The 23622-nt window shown below is 40.1% G+C and overlaps 1 protein-coding gene across 1 annotated transcript in view; it reads left to right on the forward strand.

Moving 5' to 3' along the window:
- LOC146694476 (nectin 1b-like) overlaps window positions 1-19786 on the forward strand; it is a 74657-nt gene extending 54871 nt beyond the window's left edge. Inside the window, exons 5-6 of the mRNA XM_085430671.1 lie at window positions 3104-3255; window positions 15441-19786. Of these exons, the coding sequence (XP_085286797.1) occupies window positions 3104-3255; window positions 15441-15943 (655 nt within the window). The 3' untranslated portion in view covers window positions 15944-19786. The remainder of the gene's footprint in view (window positions 1-3103; window positions 3256-15440) is intronic.
- Window positions 19787-23622: the final 3836 nt, after the last annotated feature.

Raw genomic sequence — 23622 nt, forward strand, 5'->3', positions numbered from 1 at the left:
TTTTAATGAGACAGAAGGGGTTTCTTTTTCTCCCGTTCTGTCTTATTCATAGATTTAGCTTTCAGGGTAGAAAGACTGATACTTACTGATATATAGACATAGCAGCAGAAGACAAAGACAAAATGGATATTCTGTTTGGCCTGTTTGGGTTTATTTTTTTATCAGAAGCAAGGCGAGATTTAAGGAGATAGAGGAAGATAGGAAGAGAAGAGGAGGCGAAGAGGAAGAGATGTTAAGAGATGTGATCTAGAAAGACGAGGGCACTGTGCTGACAGATAGGAGAGGACGGCCATTGCTGCACTGAAAATGAGATGCCAAATCTGTTGTGAAGGTTCCCCTGGGCTCCACTGTGGAGGTCAGCACAAGGCTGTGACGGAACGATCCAGAACAAGCTGGCAGGATTGCGTCACACTCAACTCCAAACACAGACATCTAAAAAGGAATTGAATATAGAAATTCCAAGAAAAAAACACTACATAAAAGGTTTATTTTATATATTTTTTATTTTGTGTTGTGTTCAAGTTACTGTTGGAACTATAATTAAAAAAAAGTTTGCTTTTACTTTGCACAATCACTTTCTGCCTTCATATATAGTCCTTGAGGAAAGCATCTAAGCCTCTTTGATTTTTTTCTCTTGTTCTTAGAGCACATTGCCAGAGCTATTTCTCAAAATGGGTTAATGGGGAGCTTCACTCAAGTAGCTCAGCTAAAAAAAGGAATGCATCCTGTATGAACTGTGTTGTTTGTTTTTGAAATGTTTGTTCGTACGGCATCATTTCTGGAGTCTGTTTTAAGTGCACACAGCAGTTTTGAGTGGGCATTAGAACAATAAGTACAGGAAAGGTGAGCTAAAAACATGGCTATTCTTTCATACATTCAATTCACTACAGTTATGAGATGTTTTTAAAAGAAAAGAAAGTATTTCAAGCAGACGCATCATTTCCCGTTAAAAATAAAAATCTGTATTATTTAAAGTAAACTGCTGCATTCCACTGTGTGATTGCTGCAGACTTAATTAGCCAGCTTACTTATCTGTATTGTGAAAAATGTGATTCTATTAGTCATGTCAATGAAAGGCCACAATAAAACAACTGTTGGTTACATTTTTTGCTCACCAGTCAGTGTGAATAAAACCTGGAGAGCCCTCTAAATTATATTTAAGTTGTATAACAGCTTTGTACAACTACTTCTGCTTGAGCACTTACTAAATATTGCTCCTTGCTCCTGTTGCCTGGGGTTTCTCCAAAAAAATAACATTTCACGTTACACAAATTTAAAGTATAAGCGGACAGATGTGTGATTAAAAAGAGCAATCCTGTTAATCTCTTCTTTTAACTAAAATTAGGTTGTGATCTTATCAGTTTCCTATTACCAGTCCCATTAATTATTGGTAGTATGTTTTTCACCTCCACATAATGTTGTTAGTTGTTAAATGCTGCTGTTTGGCATTCTGTCCAATCACACACACACCTATATGCACACACATATCATATATATGTTTGCGCATGACTGGCTAGCGAGGGAATAGAAAATATACATAACTCGTAAGTTGTTTGTTAGTCTTTCATTTTTCTGGTTCCGCACACACGTGCACACGCAGACATGCATTCAAATGTCTGACACAAATGCAGACATCTTCGGTAGTGGCAGAGTCCGTGGTGAATCACAGTTTGCCGGCCTTTCATTTCTGCAACAAATCAATTGGGCTTTGCAGAACTCAGCATTTGATAGCGGCTCACAAGGTAACTGATTATTGAATCGTGACATACTGTATTGAGGGTTGTTTGTGGCTCCATTGCAATTGCTTTGCCAAGGTGGCCAATGAAAACAGCTCAGCCGCAGCTCTTTCTATTACTTTTGTTCTGAACTATGGACTTTTTGTTGCTACAAAACTATACTGTGGTATTTTTTTATATTTTTATTTTGCCTTGTTTTGACATTTTCTTCTGTCAGATAAATTTAACCACACGGAGATCAGCTATTTGTACTTAACATTTTTATTAAATACCTTGTCGGTGTGTCGTAGGCCCTGTCATTGCAAAGCCTGTTAAGTGAACCTCAAGTGCTTGATGCGTGACCATTGTGAGCATGAAACTTAATATTGTTGCCTCGCCGTGATGTTATTTTGTTTTTCTCTCACTGTAATGAATAGGAGCACTACATTGTTTTTGATGTTCTTGCACGCCTGCACTTCTCAGTGTGCCTTTCTGAGCCCACAGTAGTGGAGGAAATCTTTGCAGCATCCTTATTGATTAAAGAAACAACCAGCAGCTCACCTCAGTCAGACCAGGGGGCTCTTTAATATTATCATGATGTTTTGTAACTCTGCTCAAGCTGGGCCTATTCAGAGCAGGTGATGAGGCTAATTGAGGGAATCTCAACAGGAAACATCTAATTGTCGTGAAATTTGATGCCTTTTCTAGCCTGCGGGCTCCATAAAAAGGGTCCAGATAATACAATAGAGGCTTTGTTTGTTCATGATCCATGGCCTCAAAGTCTGCTGACCTGATCAAAGGACATGAGCAAGTCTGAACACAGTAGAGATAGTGAACCATGAAGACAAACACCTCAGGCAGGAGAAACAGGCTGCAGTTCTCAATGACAGCACAGCATTTGGTAGATTCTGCATTTATCGCTTGATCAGCTGCCTCTCCTGACAGCTCCCCTGAGTTTTGACTTCAGCCATGTGTGCTGTGCTGTAGTTTAGGAAGGAAGCCCCCCCCCCCATCCCCTTTACCCCCTACAATCCTCTCCTCTGCCACTGCTTTGTATTCCACGTGTCAAAAAGTCCATGTCCTCAGGCATCAGCTATATCTTACCTGTTTGGACCTGCTGGGATTCCCTGTCCTCATAATTTTGTTTGAACTTGATGGATGATGGCTGAAATATAGCACTGTCAAATATTCTTGGTATTTATCTCACACCCACACCCACATCCAAGTTTGTTTGGCACTAGAGACTGTATTTTTTATGCGCTTTGAATTGCTTTGCTGCATCTGGGAGGGTTTTTTTCCTTTTTTTTCAGTGGTCTGGAGTAATTCTGCCTTTTTATGGCATCTGCATTATTGTTCCTCTCTCTTTTTCTCTCTCTCTTTCATCGCAGTTTGAATGGCTCCCTACCCAGCAATGTGGAAATCAAGAACAACACCTTGTTCTTCAAGGGCCCTGTGACCTACGACTTGGCTGGGACGTATGTCTGTGACGCTACCAACGGCATCGGGACTCGCACCGGCATCGTGGACGTCAACATCACAGGTAGGCTGATTAAGCTGGTCATTTCTCTCTCTCCAGTAACTCTGGCATGGCCTGATCAGTGCAGTAGCCCTCTAAAAATTCAGTCAGAAAGGATCAGACCCCCTTCTGCCCAAATAAACACAGCTATCAGTGCACATGCACATACCAGGTGATTGCAGCAGATCGCCTGCGTAGTTTCAATGTGGATCCAGCTTGCCTTAGTTGTGGGGCACCCTGCTGAACAGTATGGCAGGTTGGGTGAAAAAAAAAAATCCTCTCTGTTTGTGTATCAGACTTTCACACACTGTGAGAACCACCGCCCCCCTCCCGACCTGCCCTGTTACACATCCAAGCACATGTGTGGGAGCAACATAAAGCAGGTCTATTATCAGTGCCTAAAATAACATCAAGGAAATTGGGGGTTTGAGGTGAGGGTACTGTATTGATCATAGTTTGCTTGCATCATGCTCACATCTCTCTGAGCTCTGTGCTAGTTCTTTTGTCTCCTCTTCTTCTTCTTCTTGTCTTCTGGGGAAAACAAAATGCTGAACAAAACTGATTCAGTTTCCTTGTATTCCACATAATTGTTGGCACACACGCACTGTGGTTCCTCTGGGTTCTTATCCATAGGAGACGATATTATGCCCTCAAAGCCCCAACTGCAATATATGCCAGATCTGACCTTGCTAGACAGACTACAAATGTGGAGATCATCTATTATTGCTACCAGCTGTGTGCGTGTGGTATTGGGAGACTGTCACAGTTTTGCTCTGGTCAGACTGGAAAGTCTTTTCCCCTTTGCTCTCTGCGCTGCTTGGTTTCTGGGAAGCCGAGGTGTTCTAACTTGCATTGCTTTGCATGTTGACTCATGTTGTGTCTCTGGAAACGCTCTGCTTGGTGTGAAGTGAACAGCTGCGCCTTACAGTATCATTGCATACCTTTTTTTTTTCTGTTTCCTCTCTTTCAGTGTGTTATTCTCTGCTGGTAAGGGTAAGGCTAAGACAAAGAAGCTTTGTAGGATGTTGTGTGATGTCATTACCTGCATTGTGAGGAGTTGCCCTCCCAAAGCAGATGGGCTAGTAGCGTTATAATAGAGGTTTCAAAGGAGTCGGAACAGGCCTTTCTTATCAACATGGATATCTTGCAGTGGTGTGATGCATCTGCTTATGCGCTCTTTGCTGATGATGTGAAATTGATAGCATTCCCATGATAGTGTGTACTTTGTCACCAGAAACTCTGAGTTCAGTTAAGATAGTTCAGTTCGGTTCAGGAGACATTTGTGACTGCAGATCTGCACGGCTGACATGACTGAAAAGACCTTTACATGGGAACTTCAGGGTGTTCGCAACATTTCCTATTGACTTTTCTGAAGTGCTCTTTGCTGCCTTGACATTGGCGGTGCATAATGACCCAGTGGCGCTGGTGTAAGAAGTGTGCTGATGCTTCATTAACTTCAAAAAGCATCTTTGTGCTTTGCAACTTCAAAGAGGTCTGGCTGAGACATAGCAGGTGAGAGAGCCCACTGCTGGCTGCTGTTCATGGCTGCACCATTAGGCCTCAGTAATCCTAGCTAAGTGTACTGTGCTGAAAAGGACCAAACCACTATCTTCGGCACATTTGTTCAGAACATCATATAGCTGCTAGAGCTGCCAGATTTTTTTGACCAGTGAAAACACAAAATAATAATTTATTTTCCTTGTTAAAAGCCCATTTTAATGGTCTTTGAACATGGAGACTCCCAGGAGAGTTTTGTGTTACTAGAGTCAATAAATCATCATTGTTCCTGGTCTTTTTGTCCTTTATTAAACTCTATCATTGACAAATATGACACCCAAGCAATCTTGTCACTATTATACATAATTTTGTCCATAGAAAGATTTATCCATATGCATACGTTTGTTTGTTTTTTTCTGTTTTCAAGTTCACTTATAGATTGCCACCATAATATTCACCTGCTGTGGTGACAACCTTGCTTGATGTCAGGAAGATAAAACGTCCATGACGTCTCATTTGTATAGCAGAAAAGCTATTTTCCCACAGTGGAATGCAGCACACGTGGGGGATTTTAAGAAAGTGTGTTTTAATCAAACTACTCAGTTTTCATGGACAGATTGGTAGCTGCATAGCTGTCACCTATGCAGATAGCAGGGCCACAGAGCACCTTGTTTCAATTAGTTCTGGGATAGTGTTTGCTGCGGAGATGGCATCGACTATGGTCGAGTCACATGGGCTAAAATGGCTTTCTCCAAGGACATGTGTTCTGGAGAAATGGTGTCACTTGTCAGAATCTAATGAAGCACTCTCCTGGTTTAATCAATCCTCGCTCTCAGAAAAAGAGGTGGAAAGGAAGTCTAGGGGAAAAGGAAGAGAGGGAGGGGGAGGGATCTATAGCGAGGGAGATGAGTTTCATGTAATGGGCCTCTTCTTAGCAAATACCTCACTCATTTACATGCAGTTCAGAAATCTCCTGAGAGAAAGTTGACAAGTCGTCAGATCTGATTAATCAGCTAATTACCAACGGGTATCAGAGGCCGTGTTAAAAAATAGAGACAATTAAACAGCCTCACAATGTAAGTTATTTTGATGAATCCTTCTCAGCAGCCTTTAACTGTCTAATAGGAATGTCACTCAAGCAGTCACCCCTGTAAAATATTGCAGCTGAGAAAGCCACAGGAATAATGCGGTTAAACCTCAAAGATCCTCCCCAACTTAAGAGAGACAGAATCAGTCTTTCATTAAGATAATCAGCTTTTCCACCATCAGACTCTGTTTTTGTGCTTGGAACAAATCAATGCTGCCATCTTAAATTTCTTCCTAGAGCTTAATAAGTTCTGATGAATGGCTGTTTTGCAAGGATGGCCTTACAATTATGTCATTATCACCCCTGAGAAAGGATATGTGTGGTTTTATTCTTGGCAGCGCACAGTTTTGTGACATGTGGGAAAATTAGCTTCAGTGAGGGGGAAGTGCATTTGTTTACTCATTTTAACCTTGACTCACCCACACACCAGCACTCGTCTTTGAGAGATAGGGGCCAGAGTGAGTCAAAGACGTTGCATTATTCCAGCCATATTAGCAGGATCAGCTATGAATGATGATATCAGATCAGCTAGGGGTCAGCTAGTAATCAGAATCAGAATCAGAATACTTTATTGATCCCTGGGGGAAATTATTTTTTGTTACAGTGCTCCATTTTAAACCAACATTAAGACAAGACAGACAATACGCTAACTAAGAATAGTACAATATATACATATATATACATACATACATACATACATACATACATACATACATACATACATAAGTCACTTATAAATAAATATTTGGAAAAGAAACATGTGTAGTTGTAGCAGCAAACAGTGTGTTAAGTGGATGCGTTGTACAGGGAGATGGCCACAGGCAGGAATGATTTCCTGTGTCGTTCAGTGGCGCTTTTCGGTAATCTCAGTCTCTCACTGAACGAGCTCCTGTGACTGACCAACATGTCATGGAGTGGGTGGGAGGTGTTATCCAACATTGTCTTTATCTTGGACAGCATCCGCCTCTCCGACACCACCTTGAGGGAGTCCAGCTCCATCCCCACAACATTGCTGGCCTTACGGATCAGTTTATTAAGTCTGTTGGCATCTGCGACCCTCAGCCTGCTCCCCCAGCATGCAACAGCATAGAGGATCGCACTGGCCACAACAGACTCATAGAAAATCCTCAGCATTTTCTGGCAGATGTTGAAGGACCTCAGTCGCCTCAAAAAATAGAGACGACTCTGGCCCTTCCTGTAAAGTGCTGTGGTGTTTTTAGCCCAGTCCAGTTTATTGTCAATGTGTACTCCAAGGTATTTATAGTCCTCCACAATGTCAACAGTATGTGTATGTGAACCTTTGGATGATTCCCCTTACAGCTTAGCAGCGCTAACTTTCATCTTCCTTTGTCAGAGCTGTGGCAGAGAGCTGCTTTAGAGAGCAGAGGTGCAGTCAGCTTTGCCACAGGGCTTTACCAGTTGGGTTAAACTGGATGGAGTGACAGCGTTCTCATCAATTTAGCAAGAAAGCGTGAGGATGGATCCTTCTGTAAGCACAGTCAACCGGTGCCAACATCTGTTCACGCTTCCCTGAACACGCAATAGTTGGCTGCCATGTGAGAAAATGAAGTTTAGAAAGAAGAGGTGGGGGAGAAATCCTAGTCATGTGCCAAAATTATTTGAATAAAAAAAAAAAAATAGTTAGACATGTATAGGTAATGTATTTATGTCACTGAAGGAGAAATTTGAGTTCGTCCGTCTGATTTTTAAAATTTATTTCCAGCCAGACAGCATCGGGGAAGTGAAAGAGGAAGAGAGGGCATGAAACTGTTTACAGGCCTTTATGTAACAGCCTGTGTCAACTTCTAGTGTTCACTGGTTGTCACTTCTTCTTTCCTTCTAGTCCTACAACACTATAATGTGCAAAGACAGTAACACACAGTGATAGTGAGAGAAGGTGACATTGATTTAAGAAAAAAAAGGCCTATGTGGTTTTTTATTTACATTTCTTCTTCACCGGAAGCAAATGAGGTTATTGTCAGGAGAATTCAGTATGCCTATATAATGATTGTGAATGCTTACCCGCCAGGTTGGCAGGAAAGCAGCAGCGGGTAATGGGAAATAGCACAGGGAGCTTCCTCAGCATAAATTTAAATTACTGACAAGAAGATGCTATCTGAGCTGACATTAGATCTTTTAATTGCCTTAAATATTATCACGACTCTAACTGGTTGTGAAACACACCCTTAAAAATGTACTTAACTTCACTAGTCTAGATTGTTGCAAGATATTTTTTCTAAAATTTGATCTCTCAATTTTTTTTTTCCGCATAGGAAATTAACAGCTCAGGATTTAACATCCGGATTTAAAAAACAAGAAAAGAAAGAAAGAAAAAGATTAAAAATTTTTAATCACTCCTATTGGATTAAAAGTCTACTAAAACCTTATTGATTCTTCACTGTTATATTCCAGTTTCCATTACTGAAAGAGTCTTTGTAACAAAATATACCAAAAATAATCTTAAACTCACTTCAGTGACTTTGGGAAGATTTCAGCTTACATGTGTATTATTTAAAATACTTTACTGTCTCCGCATAACAGTAAATTCCAGTAGATAATGTAGTTTATTTGTAGCAGCTGTGAAACAGTCATGGCGGTCAGTCCATTGCTGCAGGATCTGTTGGTTTTCTCAATGTGATAATGTGGCGATCGGTCAGTGTAATAAAACTTGCGAGACTACGGCAAGAACATCCTTGAATAAAACAAGTAATGCACCATATATTACTGACATCTAACAGCAGTGCCGCTACGTGCAGCCATTTGTCTCTTTCTTTTCTCTGACAGAGACAAGAGACATTATGATGTCAGCTTTGCAAAGGCTCCTCTAGCTATGTGAAATTTGTTTGTCTTCGCCTGTCATGGTGGAGTCTGTCTCAATCTGTGCGCTATAGCACATTGCGCTTCTCACATCGCCGCCTGCATTATTCATAGATTCAAAGGCCACATGTGTATATCCTGTATATTATTACACTGTCACTTCAAGCAGATGCAGGTTAAGGGAGCATTTTGAGGATCTTGGTCTTCTGCTCCCTTTGCTAGCTTGTTATCACCCTTGAACTTCCTGCTTCTGCAAACCTACAAGGGTTTTGGTGTGCAGGCTGACAGAGTGACTTCTAGCCCCCACGTTCTCACTGCGGGGAGGGGGAGTTGCTCTTTGCTCAGATCCTGCCAAGATCACACCTCATTATCCAAATGAGACATTAGCATGGCCCGTTCCCTCGCTTGCACAGCATAGGCCGCCCCATAAAGTCTCTTCTGTGTTCTGTGCTGTGCCAGGGGAAAGCACTGAGGGGGAAGATATTGTGGCTGCAGCTCATTTTGCATAAAATGGAGGAGGGAAGTGCTCACTGTGTAAAAAGAGTCTTTTTTTTTATATTTGGAGAAGAAGAGATAACCCGGCTGGAGATGTGAAATGCAAATGTCACCAGGGGAGAGCATGTGAGAGCAGAGCAGCTGAGATCGTAGTGATTTATCTTAACATTTGTTTCTGCATGGCTTGCTGTTTCTGCTCTCCGGAGGATATGCAGAGGAGAGGGATGTGGCAGACAGATGGAGCAGGGGGATTGGCTGAGCCCCTTCGGCCCAGCTCACCTCCTCTGTCCTCCTCCTCCCTGTCCACCCATGTGGTGTTGGATCTGTCACGCCTCCATGAGAGCCTGATGAAGTAGGTCAGACGCTGTCCCGGGGTCTGACCACTGGCTCCGAAGCTGCTGCTGCTGCTGTTGGTGATGCTTTGTGGTGACTCACTCATTACGCTCAAAAATAACAACAGGGGGAGAAAATAAAAGGGGGGGGACAGAGAAAAAGCACAGGGTAGGATGGTGTGGTAAACAAACAGCTCGCTGACCTCTTGCTGACTTAATACGTGCTAACATGCAGATTTGTTTGCTGCATGTCTGCTGACCCAATAACTCAGCTGCACATCACTTTGACTAAGCACTGCAGCCGCAGATGCAAATGCATTAATAATGTTACCTGCGTAAACATGATTTTTTTAAAAGAGTTGCATTGGCATTTAGATGCTGGTGTAAATATTCATTGCTCATTAAGGGTGCATTAAAAATGATTATTGCCCCGTAGCGCAAAATGACGGATATTATACTTGCAAGAGGACCAGCTTGCTTTCTGAAATGTTCTGGCGCGCCAGTATTTTCCTGTACTTTCAAATGCGACCTTCATGTCGGATTACTGTTATAATAGTCATAACAATGGCGGCTTTGTTTATTTCAACTACAAATAACCATATATGAAAGCAGAGAGTCGGTGGTGTGAATTCTTGGTCTCAGTCAGAGATGACACGCTGTTTCTGCTGAGAGGAGATGAAAACAAGAAACAGTCGCTGTTTTTCTGACTCGATGGTCCTGCAAGTTGCTGCATGTTCACACGTTGAGGCTACAGATGATGTCACCCGTGTTTTGATTCCAGTAGTTTCACAGCATTGTCTCCTCCAGCATATCCCATCCTTCTAACCCACTGGTTTTATGACAGGGAATTGGATTTGAATTTGTGGGAAGCTTTTAATGGCACAAGTGAGGTGAGCTTGTGTCTCCGAAGTCAGTGGAAGCAAAAACAATCTATAGTGACAAACGGGAAGAAATGGCAGCTATTGGGAGGGAATATCTGATAGGCTGAAAAAGAGATTTGCCCCAGCCGCAACTCTCAAAGCAGCATGTTAAATTCCTGTCAGTGATGAGCTTTTATTCGTCGTGGCAGCATCACATTTCCATGACTTCAAAACCACTGGCAAATTCAGACAAGAGAGGTAATGAGGATCTGTTAAATCAGTGAATTAATGTGTCTTCTCTGATTGTGCCCTTCCTCACTCACTCACTCGCTCATTATGCCATTCTTTATTTTGTGTTGTCACTCCTCAAGCTCTTAAGGCGTTTGCTCAATCGTTTTCCTTGTTGCCACTCCTCAACTTCTTAGAGTAGCCCTCTATGTTCTTTTCATCTTTTGTTGTCAGCTGCTTGTTCCTCCTTTAGTCATATTAAAACACCACTCCCAGCGCCACTCTTTGAAAATCCTCTCTCATTTTCCCAGCTTCTTTCATAACCTTGTCCAAGTGATTGCGCTAAGTCTCAGGAATGTTTTTACCTGTCTCTCCTCCTTTTTTTTCATGTGCAGACATGACTGGAGCACACCCAGTAACAGTATCTGCAGGACGGAGTTATGAAACTGTTTCTCTCACTTTAAAGCCCCCTCTGCTTTCTACAATCATTTCCCGCACTATCTCCGAGCATCTGCTGCTTCTACATTGAAATGCAAACCCCTGCTCAGAATACATGTTGTTTTCTGAAGCCACAAATCATTTTTATTACAAAATATATATGCATGTATATTATATATACACAGCATTTATTCATTTTTTTTCTTAAGTCTCACTTGTGTTTTGCACAAATGACTCAGATGAGAAGCTCTCATTGCGTTGTGAAGAAAACATATTGTGTCACTTGGGTATTTGGAGGTAGTAAATCATCCACTTGATCATGTCAGATGTGAGGGTTCAGAGTGGTATGAATAACCCAATACGAAATGGCATTGTTGTTAGAGTAGCTGTAAGATTTCCTGTTATTTTTTCCCCCCTGTATAAATCTATCGTGCCTCTGGATTGAATTATAGTCTTTCACAGCACATCCTTCCACCTATTAATCTCAATACTACATTTTATTCGTTGCAACTAAAAGTTCCCCCACTATCTGCATTTTTCCTCACGGGTGTTAATAGACATTGCCTTTTACAGCGTGGAACAGTATCAGGGCCACTGTTGTGCTGCTGAGGTCTTTTTTGATCTGTCCATTGGCAGGTAATGCTGGCAGCGAAGGCGCGCTAGTGAAACGCCTCCTCATTTTTCTGTGCTGTCAAACACCTACATAACCCAGCCATTCATTTCATTTATTTTTGGATTATATAAGGTGATTAGCTTGCACCCTAGCTGCTCTAATTTAACATAAATTCACAGAGTCCGTGAACTAGACAAAGCTGCTGTGCTGGAGATATGTTCACGTATGCACATGGCTGGTGGTGTGATTTCACAGAGGGATAAGCACAGAGAGGAAATGCGCTGGGTAACATGGTGAGAGCAGACAGTCCTCTTTGCCAACACGGCGTTTTAAGTTGCAAAATAGAAGCAGTGTTCCTGTACTGCACTCAGTGATTTGATGAGCAATTTCTGGTCTTTCTGAGTTCCTCTCTCTCCCTTAAAGTGCCCCAAACACAGAGCTGAAGCTATCTAAAAACATCAGTAGTCCTCCTTCCATTGCCGCTCCAGTAAAACAACTTAATACCTCCTTTCGAAAACGCAATTTGTTGTTTTTGGTGCAGCAGCTTGCAAAGCTTCCTCCAGGCTGGATACACCAGCCTAAAACCCACAAAAAATACCTGGAGGTTTACAACCTCTTTCGTGTCTGTGCTTTTTTTTTTTTTTTTAAATGAACACTTGTACAGTTATTAGTGTTGACATTCACATTCGGCAAATACGAGTGTCAGAGGTAGCTTCGCTTGATGCTTTATAGCAATGAAGATGGCAGGGATCACCTTCTTTCACTGCTGCTATTCTGCAATTTAAATGCTCTGTCCTTATGTTTTTCACCTCTTTAAATGATGGTAAATATGGAGTCTTGGCAACCTTTGAAATGCAGTACAATAATCTCCCTAATTAAGATTGAATAAGGGGACTGATGAGAGCAAAAACAGATCCTAGTTACAGACGAGGGCAGTGAAGGGGAGAAGAGAGGATTACAGGAGAATATTTTTCCTTTTCTCTTTGCCCCTTCAATCCTCTGGATTTTCACCCGTCTTTGGACTTGGTGAGAGGAAGTGTTCTCTAGCAGGGGTGACCTGGCTCTGCTCTCTTATTGATGTGTGTAATGAAGGCCTGTGTCTGAATAATCCCATTAGGTGGTCAGATTAAAACCTGAGCTGATATTTGAGACTGTGCCCGGCACGGCTATAGAAATTGGAGAGCTTTGCTGTCGGCCCTTGGAGAAAGGGTCCAGATGAAGAGCGGCTACGGAGAGCGACCGTGTTTGGGAGGTCTCGTCTGTAGACTGATAAAGTGCCATTGTAATTAAAGCAGAGCGGAAGGCTTTAGTAGCTTCCTAACTTCACTCACTACCATCATTTTATACTTGAATTAGGTTTGAGATTCATCATTTCCAGTAAAGAGCATTTCTCACCATGTGTAATGGCTTTGATTCACCCGTTAAGGGCAATAATTTGAAAAAGATTTTCTGCTTAAGTGGGAAATTTGTCTTTTTTGTGTTGCTTGATGAGGATGGCTTAGATTTGCTGTTATTGCAGTGGTGTTCTGATTCACCTCTATCCGACTTACTGATTACGCGTGGGGATAATTTATCTCCAAGGAACATTTAGGATTGCTCAACATAAACCTTCATTTTTGTTCAATTATCACCCATTACTTGTAAATGAGCTTCAAATTTCAGAAAGACACTTTGCCCATGCATATTTTCCCCACCCCTGTTAGATCAACACACATACAATTCTGATCTCGGTTGTTGCCTTTAAAACCTTTAATAAGCACCATAAATCATTTGTGTGCATGTTGTACAGACTACAGCTGAAATTCAGTCGTAAAAATGTCATAAAATAAGAAACGCATCCTTTTTCTTTTCGAATACAGCTAACGTATTTAGTGTTATCAGTGTGTGTTACATTATCATGTGCCTAATGGGCGTGTAATTAAGCAGTAAGACTGGAAAGACAGTATCAGAAGGAAATGAAAAAGCAGCATGTATTTCACCTATATTGCTTTTCCCTGCCTTTTTTCGGACTTTACATACAATTCTCTGGTTTGCTCCGTGTGAACAGGAAGCTCATTCCTTTGTTTCTCACAGTCTCGTATTCCCTTCTTCCAGGCCTTTCCCACACCATTTGTTTAGTAGATGGTGTAACTGTGTTGTATCCCCCTACCTTTCTGTTGAGGATTCAGTGTTCACCATTGAAGTTAAATGTGCTTCTGCTCTGCCGGTTTACCTAAGCACTACCTATGCGCCTCAAGGCTTTGATCACATTTCAGATAAAAAGTCCCTCTTGTCTGTGTGCTCTAAGGAGCTTTGCACAGTTTGTAGTTTCAAGTGAAGATGTACACATACGGGACAGCACTTTCATGTTAGTTTTACTGTATGCTGCACCCACATTTGACTCAAAAGTAGTCCTTTTGTTTTGTGTTTTTTTGTTTTGTTTTGTTTTTTCCTGTATGTACGCTGTGCACTCTCTAAATGGTGGACTGAACACAGCGCCTCATTTTAGTGATGCTATGGACATGGCAGTTGGGAATTTGAATTTTGAATGTCAGTATAGAGTCAACATATTCCTTTGGCTTTTGCAAGGTGAAATTGCAGCCTTCATACTCTAGCATCTTTGTCATTATCTCTCACAGGCCATTAGTCATATTCGCTCTGTTCTAGATTGGAGAACACCGAGGCTTATGATAATTTTCTCTCTTTTCCTCCTCTCTCTGTAGTCAATAATATATATTTTTCATGGAGGCATATGCTATTTTTTGCCGTGTGCTCCTCTGCTTGAATGGAAGAGCTTCGTGTTTATCAGCTCTCTAAGTGCATCATGGCTGTGTATGCTTGGCTGCTGATAATCATCTCTGGCAGTGCTCTTTCATTTCATTACCACGATGCTGGTGATCAAAATGTCTTGTTTTAATTATTTATGCTGGACTGTACTGCAGTATATCGTTGAATATGTTTACTTTGACTTGTAAGTAAAACTTGTTAACTGAAGAGCCATATCAATTATAAACCCATCTCCGAAATGTTAGGATGCTGTTTAAAGTAAGAATAAAAACAGAATGATTTGCAAGTAGCGCAGTGCCTATGTTCATCAGGAACAGTACAATACCAATGTGCTGGGGACAGGTCTGGACAGCAGATAAGCCAGTAGACTCCTTACAGAGACATGTCTTAAAAAGACAAAAGGAAAAAAAGAAGTAGTGCATGTAGGACCACCTAGTTATCACAATGACGCATTTTAGACCATGCACTGCTCCACCCTGGTTGCCTTTCTGCTGTTTAACTCAAAGAATACGATTCTTAAAAATGAGCAGACATTTTCAACATTTGAAATGTTGTATTTGTACCACTTTCAATTGAATATAGGCTTTAAATCACTTGCAAATCATTTCATTCTCTTTTCATTTTACACAGCATCCCAGCTTCTCTGGAAATGGGGTTGTAATTCCTTCACTGTTTGCCTATTAAATTGTTTAATTTTCCTCCGCCTTCTAATCAGAGAAGAAATGATGGTTAATGCATGCTGACAAAGCTTCATTTACTTTAATGTCTTCAGTCATTTTACTCTTTGATGGTGTTCTGTGGTGGACTGGCTGGTTTTTTCATTATTTCTGCGTCTAAAACTGCATGTGGCTGTAGCTGAGCTTTTACGATATGTCACTAAAGACTACTGTTGGGCTGGGAGGGGGTGTTGTCGTGGGGCCAGGGGTCCTTCCCTTTCCCCTTTGCTTTTCCGTCCTTGTCTCCCTTACTCCATCTTTCCTAAAAAAAAAAAAAAAAAAAAAAATGCACCTGCACAAACGCACCTCTTCCCACCAGAGCACTGACACACTCCCTTCCATCTGTGTTTTCCTACCCAGAAATTCCTGTCCCCACCTACGGTGGCACCACACATGTCCCACAGGAGCAACACAATGCAGGTGTCGCCATCGGGGGTGCTGTGGGGGGTGTTGCCCTCTTGGGTCTGGCGGCCATACTGCTCTTCATATTCCTGCGCCGCCGCCAGCGCACCTTCAAGGGAGACTACAGCACCAAGAAACATGTGTTCGGAAATGGGTACAGCAAGGCTGGTGGGCTGCCTACCCACCCCCCCATCCCTAAGAACTTGCAGTACCCGGACGACTCGGACGAAGAGAAGAAACCCGCCCAGATTGGTACCACTGGAGGGTTTGAGGCAGGCGACCGTGATTTCGATGCTGAATCAGACCTGAAGAGGCCCTATTTCACTGTGGATGAAGGAGAGAGCCGAGATTACGATGAGCGGACTCTGGCTTTCCAGTATGAGCCTGAATCTGAAATAGCCGATGATATGATCTCTCAAACCGATGGTTCTGTCATTTCTAAGAAAGAATGGTATGTGTAGTGGCATGCAACAACCAAACCAAACAACCCTTTGTCCCCCACCTCCATTCCACCTCACCCTTCACCTCCATCACGACCCCCACCCTCCCATTTATCAAACTGCACTATCATAGTCCCTCTTTTGGTCACCCTAATATCCCGCCCCCTTTCACATCTGACCCCATCCAACTAATATCAACTAGAAAATCAAGTGTCTATTTAAAGTGCTAGCAACATCAACTTCTCAGCATTGGTATCAGTACCATCAGGTGAATGGGCAAAGTGTACAAACGAAGGTATGTAGATGGACACACTGTTGCTGACATACAAGGTCGGTGTGGTGATTGGTCGATTAATCCTGGTGTATTCTTCATTTCGTGTATTTTTTCATATTATAAATGTGTTAAATGTATAAAAAGAGACAGCAGGTTGAGGTTTTGCTGAGCACATTTGTGAAAGTCCTACACTGGATGTTCAGTTTGTTTTCTTTTTCTTTCTACATTAGCATTGCAGTTTTGTTATTGTTTTTATAAATGTCTTTTTGTATGATTTTTAAGTGACCAGAGAACTGAGAGTTAAGTGTCTAACATAATTACAGGTGGAGTTCTACGTGTGTGTAGTTTTGTGGTCAAATGTTTCAGAGAAATTGGGGGGGGGGAAATGGGATACATACTGTTTCTCAGTGGGGTTAGCGTTACTAATTTTTATATATTCACAGCATTAAAACACATATGTTAATGCTGTTTTCCAAAGGTGTGGCTAGCATTTCTTGACCCCCTGTGTTTATGTGCTCGACTTGTTTCTTTACCGAGAGGAAGTCAGTCTACTGAGCCATATGGACATGGCAGTAACATATAAATATCCAGTATGCTTTTTTTTTTTTTTTATTAATTTCAAGCGTTAGTGCCCTTATTGTTGCAGCAGTATAGCCGAGGAGAGAAGGGCTGCAATTGTATCATACAAAACAGTTTCTACTTTTCAGTGGTGCATCACAGTCATGTCCAAAAGACACTTGGTGAGTTTCACAGGGAAATCTTCAAAAATGCTCTGAAATGTCATGATTGTCATTTGACTTGAACAGTTTGACTTGTGTACACAATCTCGAAATCTTACCACTGTAATGAAATGTCTGTCTTTTGCATTTAGCTGTCATAATTATATTTTTTTCTGACCCTCTTTTTTTTTTTTCTTCTTCTTTTCAAATGGATGTCAGTCAAAAGTGTCTGAGGAGTTTTCCTGTAACGACTCTGTCTCTCTTTATAATTGTGACTTTACTGAATAGTTGGCTTACATCAACAGCATTTTCTATGAGGAGTCATCCATGGACACAAAGGACACAAATAGGAGAAACTGATGTTTTCATTTCAGTCTGAAGAGAAAACATGCTAACAAGTAAAGGGAATTTAAAATATGGTGGCCCTTCTGAAGTCACCTGCTGCTTTCATGATGCTTTTGTTCATTTTCTTTTGCTTTTTAAGTGACTATCCAGAGATTTTAAGGTGGTTTTAAAATTATAAGAGTTGCTTCCTTAATTTTGGCATCTCAGTCTGCTAATGGGGAATCAATGACTCTGTCTGCAGGCTCTCTATATACTATATCTATATATGTTTTTAAAATCACCGCTAACAAGTGCCAGTGGATGCTAGCATAGCTAATGACTTGTTTCTCTCCTCAGCACAGAGGTTCATTACACAATCAGCAAAATGTATTTGCATCAAAAAAAAAAGCGCAATGTGAAAAATTGGTTATAATGGAAGCATTGGAGGAAATCTATCAATGTAAACGACATATCTGACTGGCTCTGAACAATATAAATACTGTATTAAGCCTTATTTTATGCATGTTTTGTGTGTGGGAGTGGAAGTGCATATGTTGCTATTTTTTTCCTATCAGTTCCAGTGTGCTTATCCTCATTTGCAGCTCAGAAGACTACACTTTGTCGGTGTCGTCAGTATTGACAGAGGTATGAGTTCCTAGGTACACAGTACCCAGCAACAATTTTGCAGTTAACACAAGAAAAGTGTAAAGTATATATAAATATATATAGAATAATAAAAATGAAAAAAATAACATCTCTGTGAGAGCAGTTCCCTCTGCTCGAGATGTGAATGTTTTACAGTCCACGCTTGTCTACTGTATGTTTTTAGATGAGCATGTTAATCATGAACCTCAAACTATATTGTATTTTCAAAACAAATCAGCATCACAGTATGGGGAATTGTTTTTTTTTTAAGTCTGTTAGTCTCAATTTAGTTAGTCAGCCTTATTTTCTAAAGCCTTACTTCTTTTCTGTTAAGTGCATCTACTATGGAGTGAGGAGTACAAGGTCTGCCACTGAAGGTTTCAGAGGGGGAAGCTCATTGACAGCAGTGGGGTTGCTACTTTCAATATTCTGAAGCAAAATACAGTTTTATAGTCTTTACTTTATTGTTCACCTGCAGGTGGAGTGCTTTGCTGTAACTTTTGAACTTCACACAGTTTGCATCACAGCATAATAGACACAAACATATCGAAAGCATCCTTTGTTCATGCATTCAGTGCCTGTCAAAGTTAGGAGGCATGGGGTAGTCTAAACAGTTACTGCTCCACCATTCAAGCTATTCATACCCAGAATAATATCGTGGATATTATTAAACTACAATGCAGACCGCAAACCTGTTAAATATAAGACAGCTTATGGTCGCTTGCTTACAGTGAATATTATAGCAGGTATAGAGGAGCTTTAGCAAGGTACAAACAATGTGTGTACACCTGATCTTTAAATCAGCTAATTCTGCACTAATTCTGAGAGTTGAACACCTGAAGAGATCTAACCTTTGCAACTTGGTTGCACGTCACTGAATTTTCTGAGCACAACATTTGAAACGCTGGTCCAGTTAAGAGAAATTCAACTTGTACTTACAAACATCACCCCCTTTTAAAGCACAATTTTAAGGTTTCATCTGACATCTAACATCAGTTATGTAACCACTGCCACACTTGCTTGTCAGATATGTTGGCATGAGAAAGCCTTTTATTTTGGGGTCAACAGTCTGTATAGTTGTATATGTAAACATTGTCTTCATGTCGTTGGGGTTTTATGAGTTTCTATTTTGTAATACTGACTGTAATTTCATTCCATCCTAATCTCTCTTTTTTTTTGTATGTTTCAGTATGTTTCAACATTCCACTGTAAATAATGTACATAAGGTTGAGATTATAGTTGGGATTTATTTCGGGACAGCCGTGTAGGGACCCTGTCATGTAAAATATGCCTATTTTGACCACAAACATGGAGACTCGATGATGGATAGATGATGTTGATGCATAGCTTATTTCCAAAGTCCCACCTAAAAATGCTCCCCTAGTACATTTTTTTAATATGCCAGTAGTGGCTTCACTGTTGGGGGTAATGCATACAGTGTGTCGATGTAATGTTATTAAAAGAAAGTCAAAAGAGAGAAATTGTCTGTATGCAGCCATGTGAATGTATATTTCTGAGGGTGATACAAATACAAAAAACAAAAAAATCTATTGTTCAATTGTGATGACCCAGTGAAGTAACTTGTATTTGTTTTCAGCATTAAATGAGTTCAATAGTCAAAAGCGTTCTGTCCCAGTTCACTGATTGGATAGATGTGTGTTATCTGATTGAATATGGTTTATGTCTGCAGCACATTTCTTATCGCTGTGTATTGATTTTGGTAATTGCAGCTTTTTCCCAGTCGGTTCGACCAGTAATTTATCCTTGTCACCTCATGCCGGTGCTTATTTGGACTTTTTTTTTTTATTATTATTATTATTTTCTTGTGAGCCTTAAATGTAAGACATGATACGTTTGTTCTGTAAATAAATAAGACTACAAATAAATCAAATTTAACAAACATAGACCTTGTTAGTACAATATTTAACAATTTCAAAAAGCACAAATAGTGTCCAGGCTACAGCAGGACAGTTCTCTTTGTACCTTATCGATCTGTTCACAGTCATTGCTGTAGTTCACTGTATTTTTTTTTAACCTTATGAGACAAAGACGACAGATTCAAAGCGTTTTTCAAAGCTACAGTTTCCATATGTGAGTTACTTTAGTATAACGTATGTCTTCATTTTATCTGAAGTTAACACAAGACAGATAAAAGGATACATACAGTATATAATAAGAGCCTTTGATGGTTATAACAGTAGTTTTTGGTATTTTTCTACTTTAATTGGGGAGCAAAAACTGTCAGGCAGATGTTGATTTTGAGTTCAGTGCTTAATGAAGCTACAGTGATATGATGAGAGAGGCCCAGTGTAGAGGCAGACAGATCTGTCTCAGACTGTGGGACTCAAGTGCAGACATCTGCATCGTGCACATTAAGAACAGCCCAGAGTTTGCAGCTGTTGCCATCCATTTGCTAAAAGAGCCCTTTGTAGCCCAAGGGGCTTTGATGGCACATAGGCTTTTAACATGCATGGCCATCTAGTTTTTTCTCCTCCTAATAGAGCCAGGAATGGAATTCTACAGCATATCCTCTATCAAAGTACTTTTTGGATGAAATATGGCTAGATTCCTGTTCTAAAGTATGTTCCTCCTGGGTCATAAATTCAAAAGCGAGTTTGTTAAAGTGTCTTTTACAGTGTGTGATGTCACTCCACTTAACATGGAGTGCAATAAGAGAATACAGATTACTCTAACATATTATGAATGAGAAAATTGAAAAACAATCTGACCGTGCCTGTCATTATTTATGTATTTCATTTTGTCATTAAATCAAGTTCCGAAATGCTTTATATTCAAATTTGAAGAAATCTTCAGTACTTCAACAGTTTTCATACATTTTTGTGGTGAATCACATACCAATTCGATTTAGATTTTTCTTTAGACGTCTGTTACATTTTGTAGGCCACAACTGTTCGCTAAATTCTGGTTTTAACCCAACCATCTGTGAGTTGTTGAGCTGCCAACAAGCCAGAAAAATAAATAAATAAATAAAAATATCAGTCTTAATGAGTTCAGGAAAGCACACAGACAGCCTACGCCACGAGTCATTAAACTACAGTAATTAAATAGTTAATGATCATAGTGTATATTAATAAGCAATCCTTTGGGATGGCTTCAGGAGGAGAGTGTGGTCAATCAGTGAGGTGGCTTTTAGTAGCACTAGTTTGTTCCTTTAAGGCTACTTTGTGCACATATTTGCATACTGAAACAGGGAAAATAATATCTGATTTTGTCTCATTTAGATTTATAATGATTGCACTCGGCTGTGCAAGTCACATTGTGAAATATTTGTAATTGTTATTAAAATAAAATCAGATGATCATACCTGTGTCACAGACTGTCTTAGTTCCACAGTTTATGCATCACTCTTTCTAATACTGCGTTCTTATTTTAAATAAAATGTATTGTTATTTGCACTTGTGCTATCCCACATACACTCTGAACTTATATTGCAGTGATCCATAATGAAATGTATAACTCTGAGGGGCACATGTGCTCTCATAATAAATATGCTGCAAGTATTTAAACACATTCCCAAAAATGATACCGTCTACCAATATACAGCTTTCAACCTTTAATCAACAATGCCATCTCAGTTTTGTTTTTACATTTACACAAATGGCCTCAGAAGTTAATGTTCTGTAGATGTGTTAAAAGATAAAATACTTCATTTTTGGAACATGATAAGATAATATGCTGATATTTCAGATCTTACAGCTTTGCTAGTGGCACTCTGAGAATGCACTTCATATCAGCTCTGAGTCCTTGTTAACATGTGCAGAATGACATAACCTGCCAGCAAAGGTGCCTCTCAAGTAGTAGTGATATTACTTGCAATTGAATTCTGAACACTTTCTGAACAATCGTTTCAACATTCTATCATGATTATATCAGGAATGTAATTTGCAATAGGAAGTTATGGGAAGACTAAACTTAGTTTCAAAATAATTAAATCTTTGTTTAAAGTTGCTAACAAATAAATATGCAATTTAAATTTGCTAATTTTAAAAATGTAATTGAATAACACAATGGTGGCAATATACTTGTTTGATGTTCAGCAGAACAGTGTCTGCTATGTTGGCTGATATACTTTTTTTTTAAACTTTGATAAATAAAAGTTGGGCTGATTTTAACTCCATCAGTGTTGTACTAGAAATCCCTAAAGTTCAAGGATGATAAAACATAATGTGATTCAGTTGCATATAATTTGTGTGTTAGCAAAATTAAAAACAGTAAGTGTACTACAAATTGTTTTTTAATTTAGTAGAACTTGAAATGTTTATCAGTGGGTAAACAATTAGCATTGCTCACCCAGAAAGATCAAGTACTGTATACTTGCAATAAATAAGTTGCCCTAACTTAGTTATCTGAAGTAAGCTTTACTTGGTTGTTTTGAGGTTATGAGTTTGCATCATTTTTTTAAGTTCTAAGAACTAATTAGATTTTACAGCATGATCGGAATGTAATAATCACATATAAACTGAAGCACTGGATATAGATTTAGTTTTTCTTATGACGGCACTAAATACAAAATTTTAAGCATATTTTATCTGAGAGGACACTAATAACCGTGCCAGTCTTCATGGCACTGATCCAGTAGTTCTTATGTGATGATTTTGTCCAACAGAGAGAAAGGAGGACATCCAAAAGCAATGTTCTAAAGATACACACACAATGAACAAATTAACTAGAAATATTTGGTATGATACGCAGTTACAAGGTACAATCAAAAAGTTGTCAGGTAAATAAAATAACATAAAATACTCAGCAGATTTTCCCTTTTCTGATATTTTTGCATTTTAGCATTAATGTCTCAAACTGGCTCAACTTCCATGCTGAGGATCATTGGTGGTGATGAGAGCTGTGTCTTTTGCTAAAACCCAGCAGTTTTCAGTAGAAGAGTCCACAGTTTCCAAGCCCATAGAGCAGCTTGCTCTTTTTTTCCTTTTTGTTACATTTATGAGGTTGTACACTGTAAACGTGTACCAGTGGGTGCGACTGCCAACACTGTAGCTTTCTGAGGTCTCTAGAGGAGAATATTCAGCAGAAACAGACTAAACTCTGATGCGGGCACATGATGAAAAGCTGGACTTTTCTTGCCGCGTCAACACAATCAGCACCTGCCCCACTCACCAGATTTGCCTCCCTGTGAGATCCTCCACTTCCCCAAAATGAAATCAAGGTGAAGAGTCAGAATTTTGATAAAGTGTAAATCCAGTGTGCATCACAGATGCATAAGTACAAGTGGACCGATGGGACATCTGAACGATCTAAAAACAGCAGCCACCCAGACATGCAGAAGAACACGATATTAAACGAGAGACAGCTAAAATAAAATTAGGAGGGTTTTTTGTTTTTTAACTGCAGAGTTCTGGGATCTTGTACATCTGACATGTGCTGTTACATAATTTTAATAGAAACCTGCCAGGCAATTTACATGGTACATCAATTTATCCCATAATATAATATAAGACCCAGAGGCGCCTCATGCCAGCAGGCAAGGCAGGTAACCGTGTGGGCCCCAGGTGAGGAATAACAAACGTTAAACTGCAGCAGTGGCAATGCGCAAAGTTTGACGTGAAAGTCAGAGAGACCTCCCCAAGGGGGATCCACCTTACTCCTCTCACTCCCACTGCAAGTGGTGTTTATGATTCTGTTTAAACAAACCAAATGACTGACTGACAATCAATGAAAATGAAGAAGAGTTGTCCTTCTGTGAGAGAAAAAAGAAGGAAAGA

Source organism: Copadichromis virginalis, linkage group LG14 (genome assembly GCF_057382275.1).
Source record: "Copadichromis virginalis isolate Kocher_CV1m ecotype Utaka linkage group LG14, C_Virginalis_male_GT1.1, whole genome shotgun sequence".
Taxonomy (NCBI): domain Eukaryota; kingdom Metazoa; phylum Chordata; class Actinopteri; order Cichliformes; family Cichlidae; genus Copadichromis; species Copadichromis virginalis.